General features: G+C 44.0%; 1 protein-coding gene across 2 annotated transcripts in view; it reads right to left on the reverse strand.

Moving 5' to 3' along the window:
* Nucleotides 1-19871, reverse strand: part of SLC35A1 (solute carrier family 35 member A1) — a 35570-nt gene extending 15699 nt beyond the window's left edge. For both annotated transcript variants that reach the window (XM_030188631.1, XM_030188630.1), the window contains exons 1-4: nt 19699-19871; nt 14088-14247; nt 11335-11487; nt 4096-4162 (exon numbers count right to left, since the gene is read on the reverse strand). In XM_030188631.1, coding sequence (XP_030044491.1) covers nt 4096-4162; nt 11335-11487; nt 14088-14247; nt 19699-19835 — 517 coding nt within the window. In that variant the 5' untranslated portion in view covers nt 19836-19871. The remainder of the gene's footprint in view (nt 1-4095; nt 4163-11334; nt 11488-14087; nt 14248-19698) is intronic.
* Between the last annotated feature and the right edge of the window lie 1353 nt (nt 19872-21224).

The following is a 21224-nucleotide window of genomic DNA, read 5'->3' on the forward strand; positions in this document are numbered from 1 at the left end:
GTTAGTCCACTTTTAAAGGTAATCAATAGAAATAAAACATGGAAAAGAAAATAAGATGATCCTTTTTTATTGGACGTAACGAAGAAGGGCAACCTTCAAAAGCTAATCAAGAAATGTATTATGTCCAATAAAATTTTTTATTTCTATTGATCACCAGACCAATCTTAAAATTACTATCACACAAAAAAGGAGCCAAAAAGTAAAAAGCGCTATTACTGGTAGACTCCCAATGTGCTTGAAGCGGATTGGGGAGGGCAAGTAGTCTATAGTTCATTAAGGGCCCCTTTTACAAAGCAGCGGTAAGCCCAACACGGGCTTACTTCTTGCTAAAAAGAAAGTACTGCCGGGCTACCACAGTAGTCCGGCGGTAATTCCCACCCCCAGCGCACGCCATATCCGGCACTACAAAAATATTTTAATTTTTATAGCACCGGTCTGTACCTGGCAATAATCAAGCAGTGCTGCGCACTGCCTGGTTATCGCCAGGTTTGCGCGGGAGCCCTTACCACCACCAACTCAATGGGTGGCGGTAAGGACTCCCCCCCCCCCCCCCCCCCCCCCGAAATGGCAGTGCAGAAAGTGCTCCACTTGCTGCACGGCCATTTCCTGAAAAAAAAAGAAAGACTTACCTTTTATCCGCTGTAGTACAAGAGGGCCTCGTCTAGCGTCAAAAACACCCACCGACACTAGCGCAGGCCCCATTTTGCCGCAGCTTAGTAAAAGGGACCCTAACTGAATGAAGTAATATAGCAGGAGAATAAGGAATAGTCAATCTGGCAAACCAGTAAGAAGTGCTTTGAAAATTAAAGTCAGGCTTTTGAATTGTCTTTTCTGCAAGAAGCCAACGAAGCCTTTTAAAAAGAAGAGTAATACGATCTCTGTGTCACGCATGACAAAGTATACGTGCTGTGGTGTTCTGAAGAGTTTGCCTAATGACCAGGTGGGTCTCCACGTGGCCAGTAATGATCATCACGCAGTATGGTTTGATACAAGAGCTAAATGTCGCATGCCTAGTGCAATCCATCGTACTCAGCCATCTGGATTACTGCAACTCACTATACGCAGGTTGCAAAGAGCAAATACTGAGGAAACTCCAAACAGCCCAGAATACAGCAGCCAGACTCATCTTCGGAAAACCAAAATATGAAAATGCAAAACCCTTACGAGAGAAGCTACACTGGCTCCCACTCAAGGAACGCATTACATTTAAAGCATGCACATTAGTCCACAAAATCATCCACGGTGAAGCCCCAGCCTACATGTCTGACTTAATAGACTTACCACCCAGAAATGCTAAAAGATCATCCCGAACTTTCCTCAACCTCCACTTCCCTAATTGCAAGGGCTTGAAATACAAGGCGCTGCACGCGTCAACCTTTTCTTACATGAGCACGCAGCTCTGGAATTCACTGCCGCGCAACCTGAGAACGATCTACGAACAAGCCACCTTCCGCAAACTATTGAAGACCCATCTTTTTGAGAAAATTTACGGAAAGAACCAAAACACATAAAGCCCACACTCACTGTTCAGTAATGCATCAACACAGCCACTCTGAATTCTCATCCCCCGGAATCCCACCACACTCATACCTTTACTCACAGAAAATGTATACCAAATGCCTTCCTGTTATTATATATTGCCCCTTTTAGTTCCCGTTGTTTCCTTCCAATGTTTCACTGCTCTTTCCATTGTTATATTCCTTAATGTTACTTTGACTTTGTCTCACACAACTCCTCACAATGTAATCTATAACCGAGTTGTAACAAATTGTATTTCTATTACTCACAACTTATTGTAAGCCACACTGAGCCCGCAAAAAGGTGGGAAACAAATGCAATAAATAAATAAAAATTGCATAAACTCACTGTCCTGGGATTTTCAACATGCTGATGTTAGTAAAATGGGGGTGGGGGTGGGGCGACAGCACCACAAGAAAGAACTGACGGGATGGAAGGACATGAGAAGTGCAAAGACAGTGGTCCAAGCTGAAAACAGCTACACCAATGGCAACGGATCTTTATGTAAGGGAAGTAAATAAAAGTAAGAGGAAAAAAACAAAACGATACGGTTTCCTAAACAAGTGACTGAACAAATAAAGACAAAAGAAGCGGCACTCATGAAATACAGAAGAATGCATAAAGAGAAGCACAGAAATTAATACTGGATTAAACTCAAAGACACAAAGAAAGAAAAGCACAGGCAGAAAAAAAAAAGATGGCTAAGATGTAAAGATAGGTGGCGAGAGTTTTTTCAGGTATGTAGGGAAAAGATCGAATGCTAGAAATAGAACTCTAAGACTCAAAGATACTGAGAATTGCTATGTAGCAAGTGATGAGGAAAAAAAGCAGATGCCATAAACAAATTATTCTGTTCAGTGTTCATGGAAGGAAATCCTTGAGGACCGAGGTTGGCTGACAAAGCATATAAGGGAATGGAGTAGATATTCATAAACACTTTCTTTCATGAACGGTGCGATAACTTAAAAAAGTTGATAGTGGACAAAGCCGTGGGGTCAAATAGGATACATTCCAGGATACTGAGAGAACTCATAGAGGGTTCTGTTGAGTCCTCAATGATTTGTTTAATAAATTCTTGGAAATGGGAGAGGTTCCATGGAACTGAAGACAAATGGACGTGGTCCCTTTTTTTTTTTGTTTTACACAATATAACCTGCCTGACTTGTTATTCAGAACAGTAGATCCAGTTTTATTAAACATTAACATCACTGATTAGGACAGATGACAAAGAAATGTCTCTTCTGCTGAGCGTAAGGCACAAATTTACTCAATTTAAGAGTAATATGGAAATATTTATTTTCAGAAATGGTAGTAGACCTACGGAATAAACTTTCAGAGGATATGATATACACCAAAGTAGTAAGCGTTCAAGAAAACTTGAGAAGCAAAAGGACTCTTTTGAATGTGAGGATGTGTGCCCAAAGCTCGAGACTGTGTAGGTTTTTCAGTATTGCACCAGGAAGGAGCAAACAAGATAAATTAATATCCTGTTGTTTTCTAATTGTATATGAACACTAGACAAACCATCTGATATTCAAAGCACTTTAACTGGGCAGGAGAGGTTTGTGGCTGCCTAAGCGCTGATATTCAGGGGCACTTAACCGGACCGTACTGCTGAATACCACTACTAAACTGCCCCTGCAGTTAGTGCTAGGGAGGTCTGTGGGCAGAGTTTTGGTGGAGTCTGTACTTAACTGGTTAGCAGAAATATTCAGCGTACTAACTGGTTAGTTACACGGCTAAAGCTAGGAAAGCAAAATGGCTGTCCTATCTTTAGGCACGGAACAAACCTGGCACTGGTCTGAGTATTGGCTGGTGCCCAGCTGATTTCCAGGAAGCGGCAACTGGTGTTTTGGATGCCCCTCTCCCCCCGCCATCCTGATTTTCTTCCCCAAAGAGAATGATAGGCTCGGGCTGGGCCCCCCACCCAGCCCAAGGCCTACCTGGAATTTCCCTGGTGGTCTAGGGGCATCAGCAATGCCTACTCACTGCTGCCTGTCACGGGTCCAGCCTCAAAATGGCTGCCATGAACCCTAGTGGCAAGTCTCACCATACTTGAGAGTACCGTGAGCCTGCCGCTAAGGTAAGTCTGGGAGAGGGGGCTAAAAGCTAGGACCCACATAAGCTCCGGCACTTAGCTCAGTTTGAATTCACCCCGGATATTCAGTGCCGGTGCATGGACCTGGCCTGATATTTATTTATTTATTTAGAGCATTTATATCCCACATTTTTCCATCCATGAGCAGGCTCAATGTGGCTTACATCAGTTTAAACAGACATACAGCAGTGTAAAAAGGCTTACATCAATCTAGCAACAAACAATCAGATACATTTAGGTTGAAGTAGTTGGTGAGTAATGACAGAGGGGAAGAAAAGAGAAAGGTGCAAAAGAGTACAATACGTCCTTATGACAGTATTAAATATCTAGTTAAATGTTGACTGCCGCAGGCTGAATACTAGCTGGAAAAATTGTACGAACCCATATGTATAGTGAACCAGTTCAGACCAATGGGAACAGATAGGAAGAGTTCATAAAATATACAACTGAAACAATAATCTTACTACGTATTGGTTTACCTGCAAATCCAGAACACAGCACAGCAATAGTTAAAGCAACAAAGCCTATCACTGGGTTCTGCTCCAGCTGAAAAGTGAAGTATATAAAAAGAGGCAAATCAGATTGCATTGTGAATATTCTGCAATTTCTATTTCTAGGAACAACAAAGTAAAGCCATACAACCCAGTAACATGATTTTCAATATGCCACAATCCAGCCTACATTATTCTGCAGCAGTGCTGTGCAGAAAAACGAATTGGGTCTTTTACTAAGGCCCGCTAGCGTTTTCAGTGGGCGCTAAAAGCTAGAGACGCCCATAGGAATACATTGGCGTCTCTAGTATTTAGCGCGCGCCAAAAACGCTAGCGTGCCTTAGTAAAAGACCAAAGAAAAACAAGACGTCTGATTTTCAAAGTCCTTCTCCTTCGATCTTATAAGCAGAGAGAACAGCTGCAGAAAAAAAGATGGATGTGACACAGCGGCTATTTTTGCCTGCACACCACCTATCAATAATGATGGGGTGAATAGCCTGACAATCTCCAGGGGTAGGCTGCTTCTAAAGAGGCTTGTCCTTTTGAGTGGGGTCCCTGAGCAGCCTTAATTCTTAGAGATATGCTGCGACTGTGCTCTCTCTCTCTTAGGGCTTTATTTAGAGGACAATTTATAACAGGTTGCAAGTCCAAGTAGGCACGTATTTTGGAGCTATTTTAGAAAGATGCGCAACCAGCTGTCTAGGAGTCCCTTTCACTAAGCTGCAGCTTAAAATGGTGTACCGCAGGACATGCTCAGGTGTCCTGTGGTAAGTGCCAAATGTGAGCGCTAATCAGTTAGTACAGCTAAATTACAGGAATAGCATGTGAGCCATTACCACCTACTGAATGGGTCACGGTAACTGCACACAGATTACTTTTTTAATTTTTTTTAATAGCCATGTGCTAATGGCAACATTAGTGCATGGCAATTAATAATAAAAAAAAAAAAAAAACAGAAATTTTACAGTTGTGGTAAAAAAGGTTTTTGCGCCAGGGGCGTAACCAGACCTGCCATTTCGGGTGGGCCCTTCCCACCCCCACCCCGTACATTATTTAAAAAAAAAACCTTTCCCTCTGCATCATCATCTCTCTCCACCCCTGCCCCCCCCCCCCGCATCTTCCCCTTTCTCTCTAAAACCTTGCCCTCCCCAGAGTACCTCCAAGAAGTCACCAGCAGCAGTTCCTGTAAGCAACCTCCACCAGTCCTGCAGACTTCCCTCTACCGTGTCCCCTCGGCGCCACCAGTGAAGAAACAGGAAGTGTTGTCATCAAGGGTGGGATGCGGTAGAGGAAAGCCTACAGGGCTGGTGCAGGTCACCTAAAGGAATTGCTGCAGAGATGACACTCAAAGGTAGACGGGGGAGGGTAGAGAGAGATAGGCAGCTGCTCTGAGACAGAGAGGCACCACCAATGAGGTGCTTTGGGGGCCACAAAACTGGGTGGGTCTATGCCCACCCAGGCCCACCCGTAGCTACGCCACTGCTTCACGCACAGAAAACAACCCGTGCAAGGGCTCACTATGGACATTTTCTGCCGCAGCTTAGTAAACGGACCCCTCTGCCTTTTAGGAAACAGCCTTACAAAACATCCCCCAGTTGTGGCTGCTCAGGAGCAAGTGTGAGTGCATATTTTATAAACTAAACACGTATTACATGACTCCACTTGTGCCCAAACTATGCCCCCCCCCCCCAAACATGCCTACACATTTGCACCTTGTCGCCGTGCACACTTTTATACACATCCATCATGGGGTAATTTTATAAAAGCCCCTTTTCTGCAGGTAAAACAGGGTTTAACCATAGAGAAAAAAAACAAAACTTTATAAAAATTACCCCCGTTCGCTCCTCTCAGTCCGCCATCACCATTCTGTCCACTCTCCCTCCAAGCTGAGTCTCCATTTGATTTGTTAATACCCCCTTGACCTTCCCAAGAGTCTTCCCACAATCACTGCTTCTGGGACAGCTATTTTGTTTTCTTCCAGCATCGGGTGGCTCTCAGCAAGCCCGATCCACATGGAGAAAAACTTCTTCACTATTTCGCACAACCTCACAGGAATAGTGTAGGGGTTTGTAGGCTGTATTGCATTGAGACTGATTTTTTTTTTCCTTGAAATGTTCTGATCATTTATCAGCTTATTATTTTATTTCATTTTATAATTTCAGTGCAATATATATGGAATATGTGTATGTTAATTTGTTGGTTGTTGATATATTTATATATTTTGGGTATATTTAAATGCATCTCTATATTATATTTTTGATTCAGTTAATGTCTATTATTATTTTACTTGTCTACTGTATATATTTTAATTTTTGAATCAAAAGGGACTCTCAATGTTTATAATTCATATTTATGTTTTTATATTACAGTTCATTTTGAGGTTTTACATATTTTTTAGACATATTCACGATTCATGTCTATGTTTCACATGTACCGTATTTTTCGGACTATAAGACGCACTTTTTCCCCCCCAAATTTGGGAGGAAAATGGGGGGTGCGTCTTATAGTCCGAAGGTAGAGATTTGGCTGGCTGGCTGGCTGGCCGGCTGGCAGGCCGCCCGCCCTTCCTCCCTCCAAGTTTGGGATCGCCCTCCCTCCGGTCCTGTCACCACCTCTCCCCTTACTCACGCGATCTTCCCTGGTGGTCTAGTGACGTCGGGACAGGAAAGAGCCTCCTCTTTCCTGCCCAGCGCGCTGCTCTCCATCCTCCTGTATGCAGCCTGACGGTCTCGGCGAGATTCAAAATGGCCGCCGAGACTTCAATTCTCGGCGGCCATTTTGAATCTCACCGAGACCGTCAGGCAGCAATGCATACAGGAGGATGGAGAGCAGCGCGCTGGGCAGGAAAGAGGGGGCTCTTTCCTGTCCCGACGTCACTAGACCACCAGGGAAGATCGCGTAAGGGGAGAGGTGGTGACAGGGCCAGGGAGGGGGGAGGAGGTAACCCTGAGGGCGATCCCGAACTTGGAGGGAGGGATTCGGACAAGACGCACCGGAGCACCTAGGTTTTAGAGGAGGGAAAAAGCAAATTTTTTTTTTCCTATTTCCCTCCCCTAAAACCTAGGTGCGTCTTATGGTCCGGTGCGTCTTATAGTCTGAAAAATACGGTATATTATAATTTATACTGATGTCTTATATATTTTAGATATACATATATATATATTTTTAAGAATTGACATGTTTTATAATTCAATATGTTTATCGTTTATTATAGCCCCTGACGCAGCCCTATCGTTGGGCGAAACACGGCCTGTGTCGGGCATTTGTCTTATACACAGTATCTTCAATAAAGTTTTTTTTGGATATTATACTGATCTGCTTGTTTGTTTTCCACCTCAGCTTATTATTCTAAAGTTCTTTGGTTGCCAGAGACTGCAAGGGTCTTATTTAAACTTTTAATTCTAATGTATAAAGTCTGCTATGTTTAGCTCCTTTTTTATTCGTTAAGATGTTTTACCTTGTCTGAAACAATTCTGGTTTCTCGACTGTTTAACTTTTTTCCTTTCCATCTATGAAGGATAAAATATGAAAGAGGTGTATAGATTTCTTTGCTTTCCTACCAGGCTGCTAAAAGAGACAACGAAACGTCTTCTTTGATAGTTCAGGCATCAAACTACGTGCATTTTAGAGGTCAGCTTAAAACATACTCGTTTCAGAATCATGGAAGAAAATGAATGTATTAGTTTTAATTGATGATAATCATGGGCGTAGTTTGACAGTTTCATTTGGGGGGGGGGGCAAAGGGTGAGGCGTGTCTCTCTCCCGCCGCTGCTCCCCCTTCCGCTGCCCCCCCCCTCCCCGGAGTCTTCCAGTGGCGCCCGGTATCACCCTCCCCCGTCTTCCAATCCCCTAAGCCACCGGCAGCCTCAACGAAAGAAGCACGCATGCTGCTTTAGACCTGCCCCAGAGGCCCGTCTCTCTCCTACAGCTTCCCCCCGCCACGGGAACAGGAAGTTGAAGGAGAAAGAAAGGCTTCCGGGGGCAGGTCTAAAGCAGCGTGTGTGCTGCTTTCTCGCAGAGGCTGCCGGCGGCTCAGGGATTGGAGGATCGGTTTCAGCTCGTTTGGGGGGGCACCCCCCCAAACTACGCCTATGATGATAATACTATGCTGTAATTCCTTTGTATGTAACCCACACAGAACTGTGAGGTACTGCGGGCTATAAAAACAAAATGTTATATAATGTATAACTCAAATTCACCGAGAGTCACATAGTCCTGAAAGAAAACAGAACAGTTCTCCTGAAAACAGTGCCAGCAGCAAGCCTCTGGACAAGGTAAGGGAAGTATATATTCAGAGAAGAGAGTTAGGGAACTATCCCCATAGTCAATGGAAGCTGCCAGTGGCCCAGGGCCTTGCAACGAGAAAACTGGTGTAGAATGTTGTGTACAACAGGAAAAACAGAATTCCTACTTTCATACATTTTGAGTTGTATTTTTCAAACAGCCCAATATGAACATGCATAAGGGCGTGAAGGCTTTGCAAGGTACTCCGTGTACTTTTCAAGATTAAGGAAGTATTTCCTAATAAATTCCAAGGTGTGTCCTCATCTGTCAAACAATACAATTTCTGCGTAGCACAGATACAAATAGATGAACAGTGTTTATCTTTCTGTAGTGCAACCTGAAACCAAGCACAGCTTTTCTACAGGAAGGGATAAACCACCACGATGACAATTGCTGTATTGTTTCCACATAAGAGTGCAGCAAGGTTTTGCCCCAGATCTTGCCCTTACCCAGTTAAGCTTGTAGGGGGAGGGGAGGTTTTGAAATCGGTGATGAAGAAACTAAGGGGTATGTTTACTAAGGTGCGTTAGCGTTTTTAAAGAGCTGTGCATTTAAGGCGCATTAAATGCTAACACGCCTATACATTTCTATGGGCGCGTTAGTGTTTAACGAGCATAAACCATTTACGTGCATTAAAAACGATAACGCACCCATAGCGCCGCTTAGTAAACCTAGGCATAAGTTTTTGGGGACGTTTCTTCTGAGGTTAGCCATGTGTATTATTAGCAAGGGTCGTTCCTTAGTAGCCCCCATGCCCGGTTCAGTCTCTCAGCGGCTCTGACACTCATTTGGTTTTTCAGTATCGGCACTTAAGAGACTTGCACAGGCTTCCTTCCCCTTTGAAAACAAGTGAAAACTGGCAGATTTTAAAGAGGAAAATCACCCAAAAAAATCCTCTTTTCAAACCTCCAAATGCCAGCTCCAAGCTGGCACTGTTTTTCCAGCGGTAAGCGCAGGGTTTGCTTGTGCACTGTTCTCTGAGCATCGGGAGGGAATAGCAAATGGACTCCATTTACATCCAACTGACTACATTTAAATTGTTATCAGATAAACAGCATACAAACAGCCAAAACTTCAGGTACAATTTGCTTTTCATTTGTTAATTCCCCCTCACCCCAACATTCCACATCCTACCCTTCCTCCTTGGCCCACATTCTCAGCTGGTTGAATCCAGGGGAGTTGGGGACGGCTTCCTTCCAGTGGGTCCCACCAGTGTTCAACCTAATGACAACTTGCTTCAAGGCCAAGGCGGAGAACTTTTTCAACCATAGGTGGGAGGTGGCCTTACAAGGAATAGATGCTCTCGTTCAGTTGTATCTTGCAAAGGAGCCTCTTTAGGTCTTCCCTCTGTGGGCCTTGTAGGCTGGCTCTTGTGCAAGATTTTCAGCCATCTCTGGTGCTTCCTGTGCTAGACTCCCTCTGAGAATTCTGCACAGATTAGTGCTGGCGCTAGTCGGCTCCAACGCCGGCATTAGGTTTTGAGCATTGGGCCCTGCCGGGGGTCAAACCCAGTTCTTCCATGCTGCTGCATGCAGTGCTACGGCCAAAGTCATGGGGCCGGCTCTGCACCTGAAGGTTTATATGCCAGACGTGGAAAGACTATGCACATATCTCTTGCCTGGATTCTTTAAAAAGTAGCAATACCCTTTATTGGGCTAACTTCTGAAAAAGCAAGCGATGTTTTGGCAAGCAAGATTCTGGAACTGAAATTTCATTTCTTATTTATTTATGCATTTTTTTTTTTTTCAAACTGGCTCAAGGCAAGTTATGTTCAGGTGCAGCAGATAGTTTCCTGTACTCAGGGGGACAGTGTTGCTTCCCAAACTCTTATCCAGCGGGACCCCGTTTTAACATTTAATTCATATTTTATTTTTGTTACATTTGTACCCTGCGCTTTCCCACTCATGGCAGGCTCAATGCGGCTTACGTGGGGCAATGGAGGGTTAAGTGACTTGCCCAGAGTCACAAGGAGCTGCCTGTGCCTGAAGTGGGAATCCAACTCAGTTTCTCAGTTCCCCAGGACCAAAGTCCACCACCCTAACCACTAGGCCACTCCTCCACTGTTGCTACTATTTGAGATTCTACATGGAATGTTGCTATTCCACTAGCAACATTCCATGTAGAAGTCGGCCCTTGCAGATCACCAATGTGGCCGCCCAGGCTTCTGCTTCTCTGAGTCTGACGTCCTGCACGTACAGAAACAGAAGCCTGCGCAGCCTTCTACATGGAATGTTGCTAGTGGAATAGCAACATTCCATGTAGAATCTCCAATAGTAGCAACATTCCATGTAGAATCTCCAATAGTATCTATTTTATTTTTGTTATATTTGTACCCTGCGCTTTCCCACTCATGGCAGGCTCAATGCGGCTTACATGGGGCAATGGAGGGTTAAGTGACTTGCCCAGAGTCACAAGGAGCTGCCTGTGCCTGAAGTGGGAATCCAACTCAGTTCCTCAGTTCCCCAGGACCAAAGTCCACCACCCTAACCCCTAGGCCACTCCTAAATAGCTGACCTACAGTCTGCTCCCTTCCTTTAACCATCTCCTCCTTTTCCCTCCACTTACTCTAAGCAGGAAGGCAGCAGTAGTAGTCAGCACAGGGTCCTGTATGCTCAGACTCCTGTAATATGCATCAGTTTCCAGTCCAACAGGAGGAAGAGGCAGGGTCTGTGAATATTCAGCAGATGCCATTAGTTTGAGACCCACTGGTTTACAATGTAAGTTGGTACCTGAGGCAACTGAAGATGGAGGTAACTTGCCCCAAATCACAAGAAGTACAAAGTGGGAGAAGTAAGATTTAAACCCTGCCTTTCCTAGTTCTTAGCCCACTGCTGTAACCCCTTCCTAGGTCACTCTTTCACTTTTTAAAAATCACATAAAAAGACTCTACTTGCGTTGGTCCAATAACATACGTCAGAGATATTAGAACTCTGTACTACGTACCTGTACTTTTGTGGTCTCTGCTGGATTCCACTGAACTAGTGTTACTCCTCCACACAACATAAAAACTGAAATCCACTGCAATTTACTGAGTGATCTGTGGAGCATCAAAACCGTGCATAAAGCTGTACATGGGATCTTTAACTGATAAGTCACCTAGGAACAAAAATAGGTGGTAGTTAGTCCTGTAATCTGTCTTTTTTTTTTTTTGTGGCAGTTCTTCTTCAGCTTTATTTTTATTTATTCATGTTTCATAGCCACACATAATCAATACCATCAAAAACAAATTCCACCATCAGGTGTATGTAACTGGATAGTAACATAGTAACATAGTAGATGACGGCAGAAAAAGATCTGCACGGTCCATCCAGTCTGCCCAAGAAGATAAATTCATATGTGCTACTTTTTTTATTTGTACTGTCCTCTTCAGTGCACAGACTGTATAAGTCTGGCCAGCCCTATCCCCGCCTCCCAACCCCGCCTCCCAACCACCAGCTCTGGCACAGACCGTATAAGTCTGCCCAGCACTATCCCCGCCTCCCAACCACCAGCTCTGGCACAGACCATATAAGTCTGCCCAGCACTATCCCTGCCACCCACCACTGGCTCTGGCACAGACCGTATAAGTCTGCCCAGCACTATCCCCGCCTCCCAACCACCAACCCCGCCTCCCAACAACCAGCTCTGGCACAGACCGTATAAGTCTGCCCAGCACTATCCCTGCCACCCACCACCGGCTCTGGCACAGACCGTATAAGTCTGCCCAGCACTATCCCCGCCGCCCAACCACCAGCCCCGGCACAGACCGTATATGTCTGCCCACACTAGCTCCGCCTCCCAACTACCAGCTCTGCCACCCATTCTAGGTTAAGCTTCTGAGGATCCCTTTCTTCTGCACAGGATTCCTTTATGTTTATCCCACGCATGTTTGAATTCCATTACCGTTTTCATCTCCACCACCTCCCGCGGGAGGGCATTCCAAGCATCCACCACCCTCTCCGTGAAAAAATACTTCCTGACATTTTTCTTGAGTCTGCCCCCCTTCAATCTCATTTCATGCCCTCTCGTTCTACCGCCTTCCCATCTCCGGAAAAGGTTCGTTTGCGGATTAATACCTTTCAAATATTTGAACGTCTGTATCATATCACCCCTGTTCCTCCTTTCCTCCAGGGTATACCTGTTCAGGTCCGCAAGTCTCTCCTCGTACGTCTTGTAACGTACGATAACTTAAGATCATTCAGCCTATCATTGATTGTACTTAAGATCCATTTACCTTCAGCCTATTCTCGATTGTACTTAAGATCCTTCAGCCTATCAGCGATTGTACTTAAGATCCTGTAATGACTTCATCATAACAGCATTGTAAGCCACATTGAGCCTGCAAAAAGGTGGGATAATGTGGGGTACAAATGCAATAAATAAATAAATAACACTTCTGAAAGCTTAACTACTATAATTATTAACAGTGAGTACTAACCATGTCCCAAGCCCCCCAACTCTCCCGCCCTCCCCTCCCCCCCGTAATCTGTCTTTATTCAAAGAAGCTAATACCAAAAATCCTTCGGTCTCTGGTGTATAAATGTAACAAATATCCAAACCAGGACAAAAAGTTACCAAAATTCGAAAATAATCAAACACAAATTCACAGTAAAGGCTACCAAAAGAGTATTAATGTATATTCAAATTTTTTTTGAGAATATCCTCAGAATTTCCACTCATTACTGCAAGTGATGATATCACTGCCTGGTAGTTCAGCACTTCGTTCATCGGGTGATTCTCTTTATATATTTTTGTGCTGGTCAGGTGATACTAATCCTTAGTTCACAATTACCTTCTTTTTGACATTTCAGATATGTACACCATGCAAATCAGACACATTTCAACCAGGAAAGCATGCCTCAGAGGAGTATTTATTAAGCTGCGGTAAATTAACGAAATTTTACCACCGTGCTATTTATGAAGGGAATTACACTCTCCTGGCCAGTGGCGTAGCCAAGGGTGGGCTTGGGTGGGCCCAGGCCCACCCACTTTGAGCTCAGGCCCACCAGTAGCAGCACACCTATGATGTGGCCGGCAGAGATTCCCAAGCTGAAAACTCCCAACAACTGTCCCTCCTGCATACCATATAAATAGCAGATCTTCACCTGCAGGAAGCAGCGACTGATACATACTGCTTACACCGGCCCCACAGCCTTCCCCCTCTGACGTATTCCCGCCTATGCAGAAACAGGAAGCTGCATCAGTGGGAAGGATGTGGGGCCTACATTTATTTATTGCATTTGTATCCCACATTTTTCCACCTTTTTGCGGGTTCAGTGTGGCTTACAATATGAGTTAAATGTAGTGTGTGTTAGTTGCTCCTCACTGCAGGTGAAAATCTGAAATTTAAAAGGTGTGCAGGAGAGGGGGGATATTTGAGAGACCATATGGCATGCAGGCGAGAGGAGAGACCAAATCACCTATGGGATGGGGTGGGGTTCTTCTGCCCACCCATCTTGGGCCCAGGCCCACCCAAAATTGGGTGTCTGGCTACGCCCCTGCTCCTGGCTTTAAGTCTAAGGAGGTTACAAGCACTTTGAAAGCTGTATTGAGCCAGCATTTGAATCAATTCATCTAATTCAGAACTCCCAGGCTGAGGTAATGGATCTCATCCGCAGCTACCTTTCACTGAACAATCTCAAAATCAAACTGAAAGGTACAGGTTGTCACAGAGAAAGAGATATCGCAGAAATCCACATAACCATCCTGTAACCTACCTGGTACACTGCCGCATCCAAATTACTAAGAGCCAAGAAAGCCATATTGTTCTGGATGGCATACACAAGAGATGGAACACTTAACTTCAGCATTTCTTTTGGACTTCTTAGTACATTGTCTCTAAGAGATGCCATCATGCCACGAAGACTCCTGGTTTCTCTGTAAAACAAATTGGAATTTTTGAAAACTATGTATACCTAAGAAAAAAGAGTCACTCACATAGGTCAGGTCAGCGGTACTAAGACAAAGAAATGATTAAACCTTTGCTAGGAATGTAAGCTACAGTATCCTGGTAACATCTGAATCCAAGAACTATTAAACGATCTTATTTTTTACACAATCTTTGTTACTGGAACAAAGAGGGGAAAAGGAAAAGTTAAGTCCATGTCTCAGGAAGAGTGAAGGAACTCACCTAGAAGAACTTTCATGATCTAAGCATGTTACTAAACAAGTTACGATCCAAAAAGGATTCAGAGTTTAATTTCTGTAGGCTTGGTTTTTTTGTAAGTGAGGAGACGGAGCCCACTTGATGATCACCAGTTGCTCTAAGCCTTATGGAGTAAACCCAAAACAAGCCAGCCGATTGAGACTGTGTTACCAGTGTTCTCTCTCAAGTGGTGTCTTCTTAAACAAGTTCTTTATTGCAAAACAATTAAAACAACGACCCGACACAAATCGTGTTTCGGCCGTATAGGCCTGCGTCAGGGGTCTATTCACTTCCAATCAAGAAAGAGAATATGTAGATAAAAATAACTGATCAACTTTCTGCAAATTGAAATACTCTCCGTGGCGGTTCCGGCAGCGAAGCGTCAGGGAAGGAGGCGGCGCTCCCGACGTCTAGCTTTTTTTGTATCCACTGTTTCCTTTGCTTCGTTGCTCTTCTGTGGAGAGAACACCTTCTGTGTGAGTTTACCAGTGTTCTCTCCCACATCCAACCGACAACACTTGTTTGCGAGACAGTATACACCCTGACGCAGGCATGGTCTTTGCCGAAGCACAGCTGTGTTGGGTTGCTTTATTTGTGCTGCAGATGCTGTTGTAATAAAGTCTCTTTAATTCATCAGAGTGGGCTTCGTCTCCTCGCTGTTTTCACCCTCATTGACCTTGTCCGTGGGGATTTTATTTTTCTTGTTTCACCCTGGTTTTTTTTGCAACACAGATTATTAGCTATTGATTTCAGTAGAGGAATCCTGTTTTATGAGGGTGGTGGTAGTAGGTGGGGGTTTGTTTGTTTTGCAATACATATGGATTGAGTGTATGTGGGGAACTATGCACATACTTTTACCTGAACAAAAGGGTGGGCAATTTTAAAATCAGTCCACTTCCACTGGTGCTTCCATTACTCAAGGACTATGATCCCAATCCCAGCCAGCCTTAGTAGTTAGAGCAGCAGACTGTGAACCAGAGCGAACAGGGTTTGAATTCCACCAACACTCCTTGTGGCCTTGGGCAAGTAACTTAACCCTTACATCGTAATGGGAGTAATGTACTCCTCTGCAGACAAGGAAATGCCTACTATACCCGAACGTATCTTGACTTGAATTACTACTAGAAAGGCATGAACTAAAAAAAAAAAAAGAGAGTGGGGTGGGGGAGAAAAGGATGTGACCCAGGAATCAAACTCGGGTTCTCTCTGTGGCAGTGTGCACACCAGTGCAGCTAAAATGAATTGTCTCTTCAGACATCCACAGCAACAGACAAATCTGCGACACTCACCAAGTGGCATGGTTTGGTTTTTTTTTTAGATTAAAATGTTATGAAAGCTGACCGGTGCTAGTAAACCATACTAACTGCAGTATGAGCCTGAAGGCAGGTGCACCTGTCAAGTCTCACCAACGTGCACAGTGACAAAGAAGAAATTAAGCAGCTAAAAAGCCTTTAGAACAAACAAAAAATGTCTCTATTCCAGCAGTTGACATGAGGCAACAGCTACAGAGGCACTCTGGAGTTACAGGAGAGTGGGAAAGGACGAACCAATGAGCCTGCATCCACATAGAAGAGTGTGGGAAAGGCAGGGAAAGGACATACCAATGAGCCTGCATCCACATAGGGGGAAGGGTAAGGCAGGGAAAGGGCTAACCTATGTGCCTTTAAAGTGAAGCTGCAATAGCCACAACACCCCTGCTACAACTGGCAAAAGCCCAGGAGCCACCCCAGGCAGATTTTTGAAGGAGCTGAATAAGCTGCGTCCAACCCTGTTGGGGAGATAGAGAATACTGAGAGGCAGATGGAGCTAGCTGGCCAAGAGGCACTATGGTTTTTCAGTGCTCTCTATCTCCCCCTGCTGGTAGGTGGACACAACCCATTCGTTATGGATTCATCTGCTAGAGTGGACTACTATTGTTGTGTTGTGCCTCTACATATGCATTTTGATTTGCGACTTATGCATCTAAGAGTAGTTTGGTGGAATTGAACCCTCAGGCAGGCATTCGTTATGCCGAAACACAGCCCTTGTCGGGTCACCATTAAAGCACACTTGTTCCATTCTTGAGAGCCCTTTGTGCTTTTTTCTAGTGCAATACAAAAACCTTTTTTTTTTAAATGGACAATTTTAGAGGTAAATGATTAAAATTATGTGACAAAGTTTGACTTCTGTATAATCCAAGAACTGAATCAATTCATTGATGATTACTACTTCTGAATACCTTTAATACCCAAGGTCAATTTTTGATGTATATAATTTATACTTATTAGGTCTTTTTGTTGCTGTAATATTGGTTAGACACATCATACAGAAACAATAATAAAAAATCGTCAGAAATTCACACTTCTGTCTGCCCTAAATTTGTTCTTCTTATAGAATAAACGTTCCCTCTGTACATATATTTGACATAATGTATTCCTCTTTTGTAATCTCACTAGAACTTTTGTGGTTAAACAGAATATTTATTTGTTACGTTTGTATCCCACATTTTCCCAACTATTTGCAGGCTCCATGTGGCTTACATAGTACCGTAAAGGCAATCGCCAAGTCCAGTAGGGGAAACAAATATAATGTGATAACAGGGTGGGTAAGGTTGGTATATTCAGGTACATTGGGGTCAAGGATAGGAAGGAATATATTGAGGGGCATAATCGAACGAAAACGTCTATCTCCATGGGCGTTTATCTCCGAGAACGGGTCCGTGAAGGGGCGGACCGAACCATATTTTGGGAAAAAATAGACGTCCATGTTTTATTCGACAATGTGTGAGCTGGGCGTTTTTGTTTTTCAGCGATAATGGAAAATGAAAGCGCCCAGCTCAAAAACGAATAAATCCAAGGCATTTGTTCGTGGGAGGGGCCAGGATTCGTAGTGCACTGGTCCCCCTCACATGCCAGGACACCAACCGGGCACCCTAGGGGGCACTTTTACAAAAACAAAAAAAAAGGTAAAAGAGCTCCCAGGTGCATAGCACCCTTCCGTTGGGTGTTGAGCCCCCCAAATCCCCCTCAAAACCCACCACCCACAAGTCTACACCATTACTATAGCCCTAAGGGGTGAAGGGGGGCACCTACATGTGGGTACAGTGGGTTTGGGGGGCGGTGTGGAGGGCTCCCATTTACCAGCACAAGTGTAACAGGTGGGGGGGGGGGATGGGCCTGGGTCTACCTGCCTGACGTCCACTGCACCCCCTAATAACTGCTCCAGTGACCTGCATACTGCTGCCAGGGAGGTGGGTATGACATTTGAGGGTGAACATAAAAAGTTGTGAAACGGCATATTTTTGTGGTGGGAGGGGGTTTGTGACCACTGGGGGAGGTCATCCCCGACTCCCTCCAGTGGTCATCTGGTCATTTAGGGCACTTTTTGGGGCCCTATTCGTGGAAAAACAGGGTCCAGGAAAAGTGCCCTAAATTCTCGCTAAAAACGCATATTTTTTTTCCATTATCGGCCGATAACCACGCCCCAGTTCAGCCTTCACCACGCCTTTGACACGCCCCCATCAACTTTGTCCGCATCCGCGACGGAGTGCAGTTGAACACGTCCAAATTCGGCTTTCGATTATACCGCTTTATTCGTTTTTGTGAGATAAACGTCTATCTCCCGATTTGGGTCGCAATATAGGCGTTTTTCTTTTTCAATTATAAGCTGGATAGTGTACAATACAATCTCTATGGTTATGCTGTATTGCAGAGTTGAGGAATTTAAGTTAGGTCGGTGGGGAATGCCTTTCTGAACAGGTAGGTCTTTAATGATCTCCTGAAGTTTAGATGGGTCGTAGATTGTTTTCACAGTCTTTGGCAGTGCATTCCATAATTGTGTGCCTATGTAGGAGGTTAATTTGTATCTGAGTCCTCTGCAGCTTGGGTAGTGGAGATTCAAGTAGGTATGTGATGCTCTGGTTCTGTTTCTGGTTGGGAAATCTATCAGGTCGGTCATATATCCTGGGACTAAATTCTATTTGCTTTCTTCTCTGTAATCAATGAAATTAATAAAATACAACTGGAAAATCCATTTCTCTTCAGGGATACCACAAGGATGAGGGGGGAAAGAATGGAGGAATGACTAGGAGAAAAAAAATCAAGTCTACCTCAAACGAATTACTTTTTTCTATGTACCCGAGAGGAAGCAGCAAACAAAGGTCACTAGGCACAGTCACAGCATACATAAATATCTGAAGCTGCATAAGATGTTCCTTACAACTACAAAGGTTCATTAACACCACACCTGTGACTGCCCATGAGTAGAAGTGACATGCATGACTTTGAAGAACTTTCCATTGGCATTAGCTTAGCCACAAAAGTGATAGAGCACCTTCCAGTGGGGGTGGAGAAGGAATATACCACCTGGAAGGCTCTAAGTTACCTCCACAATCACACTGGCAGATTGGGGATTCTCTATGAGAGTTTATGGCAAGAAGCAGACCATGCAACAGCTTTTGATTGTCCACTGCTCAAGAACGGAACCTGTACAAGGTGGATGTCGCCGAGGCCAACTAAAGAACACTGAAATACGCTCAGTAGAAAGAAATAGGACTTTGGTGGATGGACAACTGAAGAAGGGGTGAAATACTGTAGGGTATGAGTAGTAACATTTTATATATACAGTTAATTTTATGTTCGTCTACGAGGGTAGGTTTATATTGTTATTTAAATGTAAATTAATACAACACCCGAGCCATTTGGTTTTTAATTAGAAAGACGGCATACAAATGGTATTAAATATCTACTAGATGCTGACTATACATACACACACACAAGGTTACCACTTAAAATGCTGTTACACTGTTCCAGAAATATCATTTACCTAAAATCCTCATCGATACGGAATTAACATATTAGACATCCTCATCCACATTAAATTAACCATGGTAATTTGGCAAGAAATATTAGATATAATTATGTATATGAAACTCATTGTTTAAAACTATTTGATTGATACAGAACCCTTCAGGTGGAGTTAACAGAATATTTCTGGGATCAAGGCATATGCTGCACTGCCGTGTGCTCAACCAGCCCCAATACATTTTGGGCAGGTCTGAAACAGCAGCATTCTTTATGTTAATCTTTCACATTCCACGACAGCCTAACCTTTTTTTTTTCTAAAATCTGCAAGAGCTCTCGCCTGTAATGACGTTTCAGTACTTCATATAAATAAGCAACCAACAGAAGTTTGCTCATACTTACTTAGCCAAAATACTCATGCTAATACATAGCTTCATAACTTCGGTGATGCAAACGGCTGTAGTCGAGAAATAAAGCTCTCCCCCCATTGTCCTGGTGTATCGTAAAGTTACAGTGTACGTTGCAGCCACCAAAGTCATCACTGCCAAGCAATACAACTTGAACAATAAACTGACATGTCCTGCAAAAAAAAAAAAAAACCCAAGCATGTCAAAGATACACAGGAAAACAAATGTGAAACAGTTTGGTGCACCTAAATAATAGCGGTAAGACACGGCATACAAAGTAACAAACACATCTAAACCAAAGTCAATCCTGGCACAGCCATTAAACCATTTAATCATTTATAGAAAAAGTATATCTTACCTCGATAATTTCCTTTCCTTTAGTCAGCCATACCATTCTAAAGAAGTGGAGGTTATCCCCTCCTACCAGTAGACTGAGGTAGAGAAAAACTGATCTTTCCAGTGATCTCACCAGTGTAAGATCTGGTGCTCAGAGAAACACCTCAGTTAGCATCTTCCAAAGCAGCAGAAGGTCCCTTCGTAATGCACACTCGTGCCCTCATCAACCACTGCAGCTGCAATGATTATCAAAGCAAGCATAACACCGTATCGTGGCACTCATTGCCTTGCATACAGATTTTTTTTTTCTTTTTCAAGACTGAAAAGGAAAAAACAGAGCACCCTGTGATCCCTGTGTCCCAGTTTTCTGAGGGTGGGTTTCAGAACAGTGCGGCTGACTGAAGGAAAGGAAATCATCAAAAATATACAATTTCACCTTCCTTAGCATCAGCTGTACCACTCTGAACAAGTGGAATGTACCCATTAGATTCACTGAGCGGATGAAGACAAGGTCCACCGAATGACTGCTCTGCCAAAATCCGCATGGGCTCTGGCTAGCACAATCAGACTGTAATGCTTTGTGAAGGAATGGAGCAATGACCATGTTGTTACCCTGCAAATATCTTCTGGAGAAACTGCTGGGGCCTCTGCCCAGGAAGCTGCCTGGTTCCTCAGTCGAGTGAGCCCTCAATCCTGAGGGCACCTCTCTATTCCTAGAGATGTAACTGGACTCTATAGCTGGTCTTGATACACCTCGCAATAGAGGCCTTGAAAGCTAACTCTTTCTGAGGCCATGGAAAAGAACAAAGTGGTGAACGGAGAGATAAATTAATCTGTCCCCTTCAAATAACGCAATAACTGCTGGACGTACAACTTAGGCAATCTCAGAGCTGATGTGTCGGAGCCCTTCTCCACAAGGAGGGCCAACAGACCTCCTGGTTCACATGGAACAGAGAACCCATCTTGGGAAGGAAGGAAGGAAGGAACCATGTGAATAGACTGCACCCTTTGAAAAGGAGAGGTGAATGACAAAGCTTGCAACGCCAAGCATCTCTAAACTAAAGCAATTGCAACTAGAAAAACCATCTTGAGAGAAAAACCTTAATGGTAGCTGATTTTAGCGGCTCAAATGGAGCTGTAGAGAGCATCAACAGAACTAAGGGTAGGTCCCATAATGGCAAGGAA

This window comes from Microcaecilia unicolor, unplaced genomic scaffold, assembly GCF_901765095.1.
Source record: "Microcaecilia unicolor unplaced genomic scaffold, aMicUni1.1, whole genome shotgun sequence".
Classification (NCBI taxonomy): Eukaryota; Metazoa; Chordata; class Amphibia; order Gymnophiona; family Siphonopidae; genus Microcaecilia; species Microcaecilia unicolor.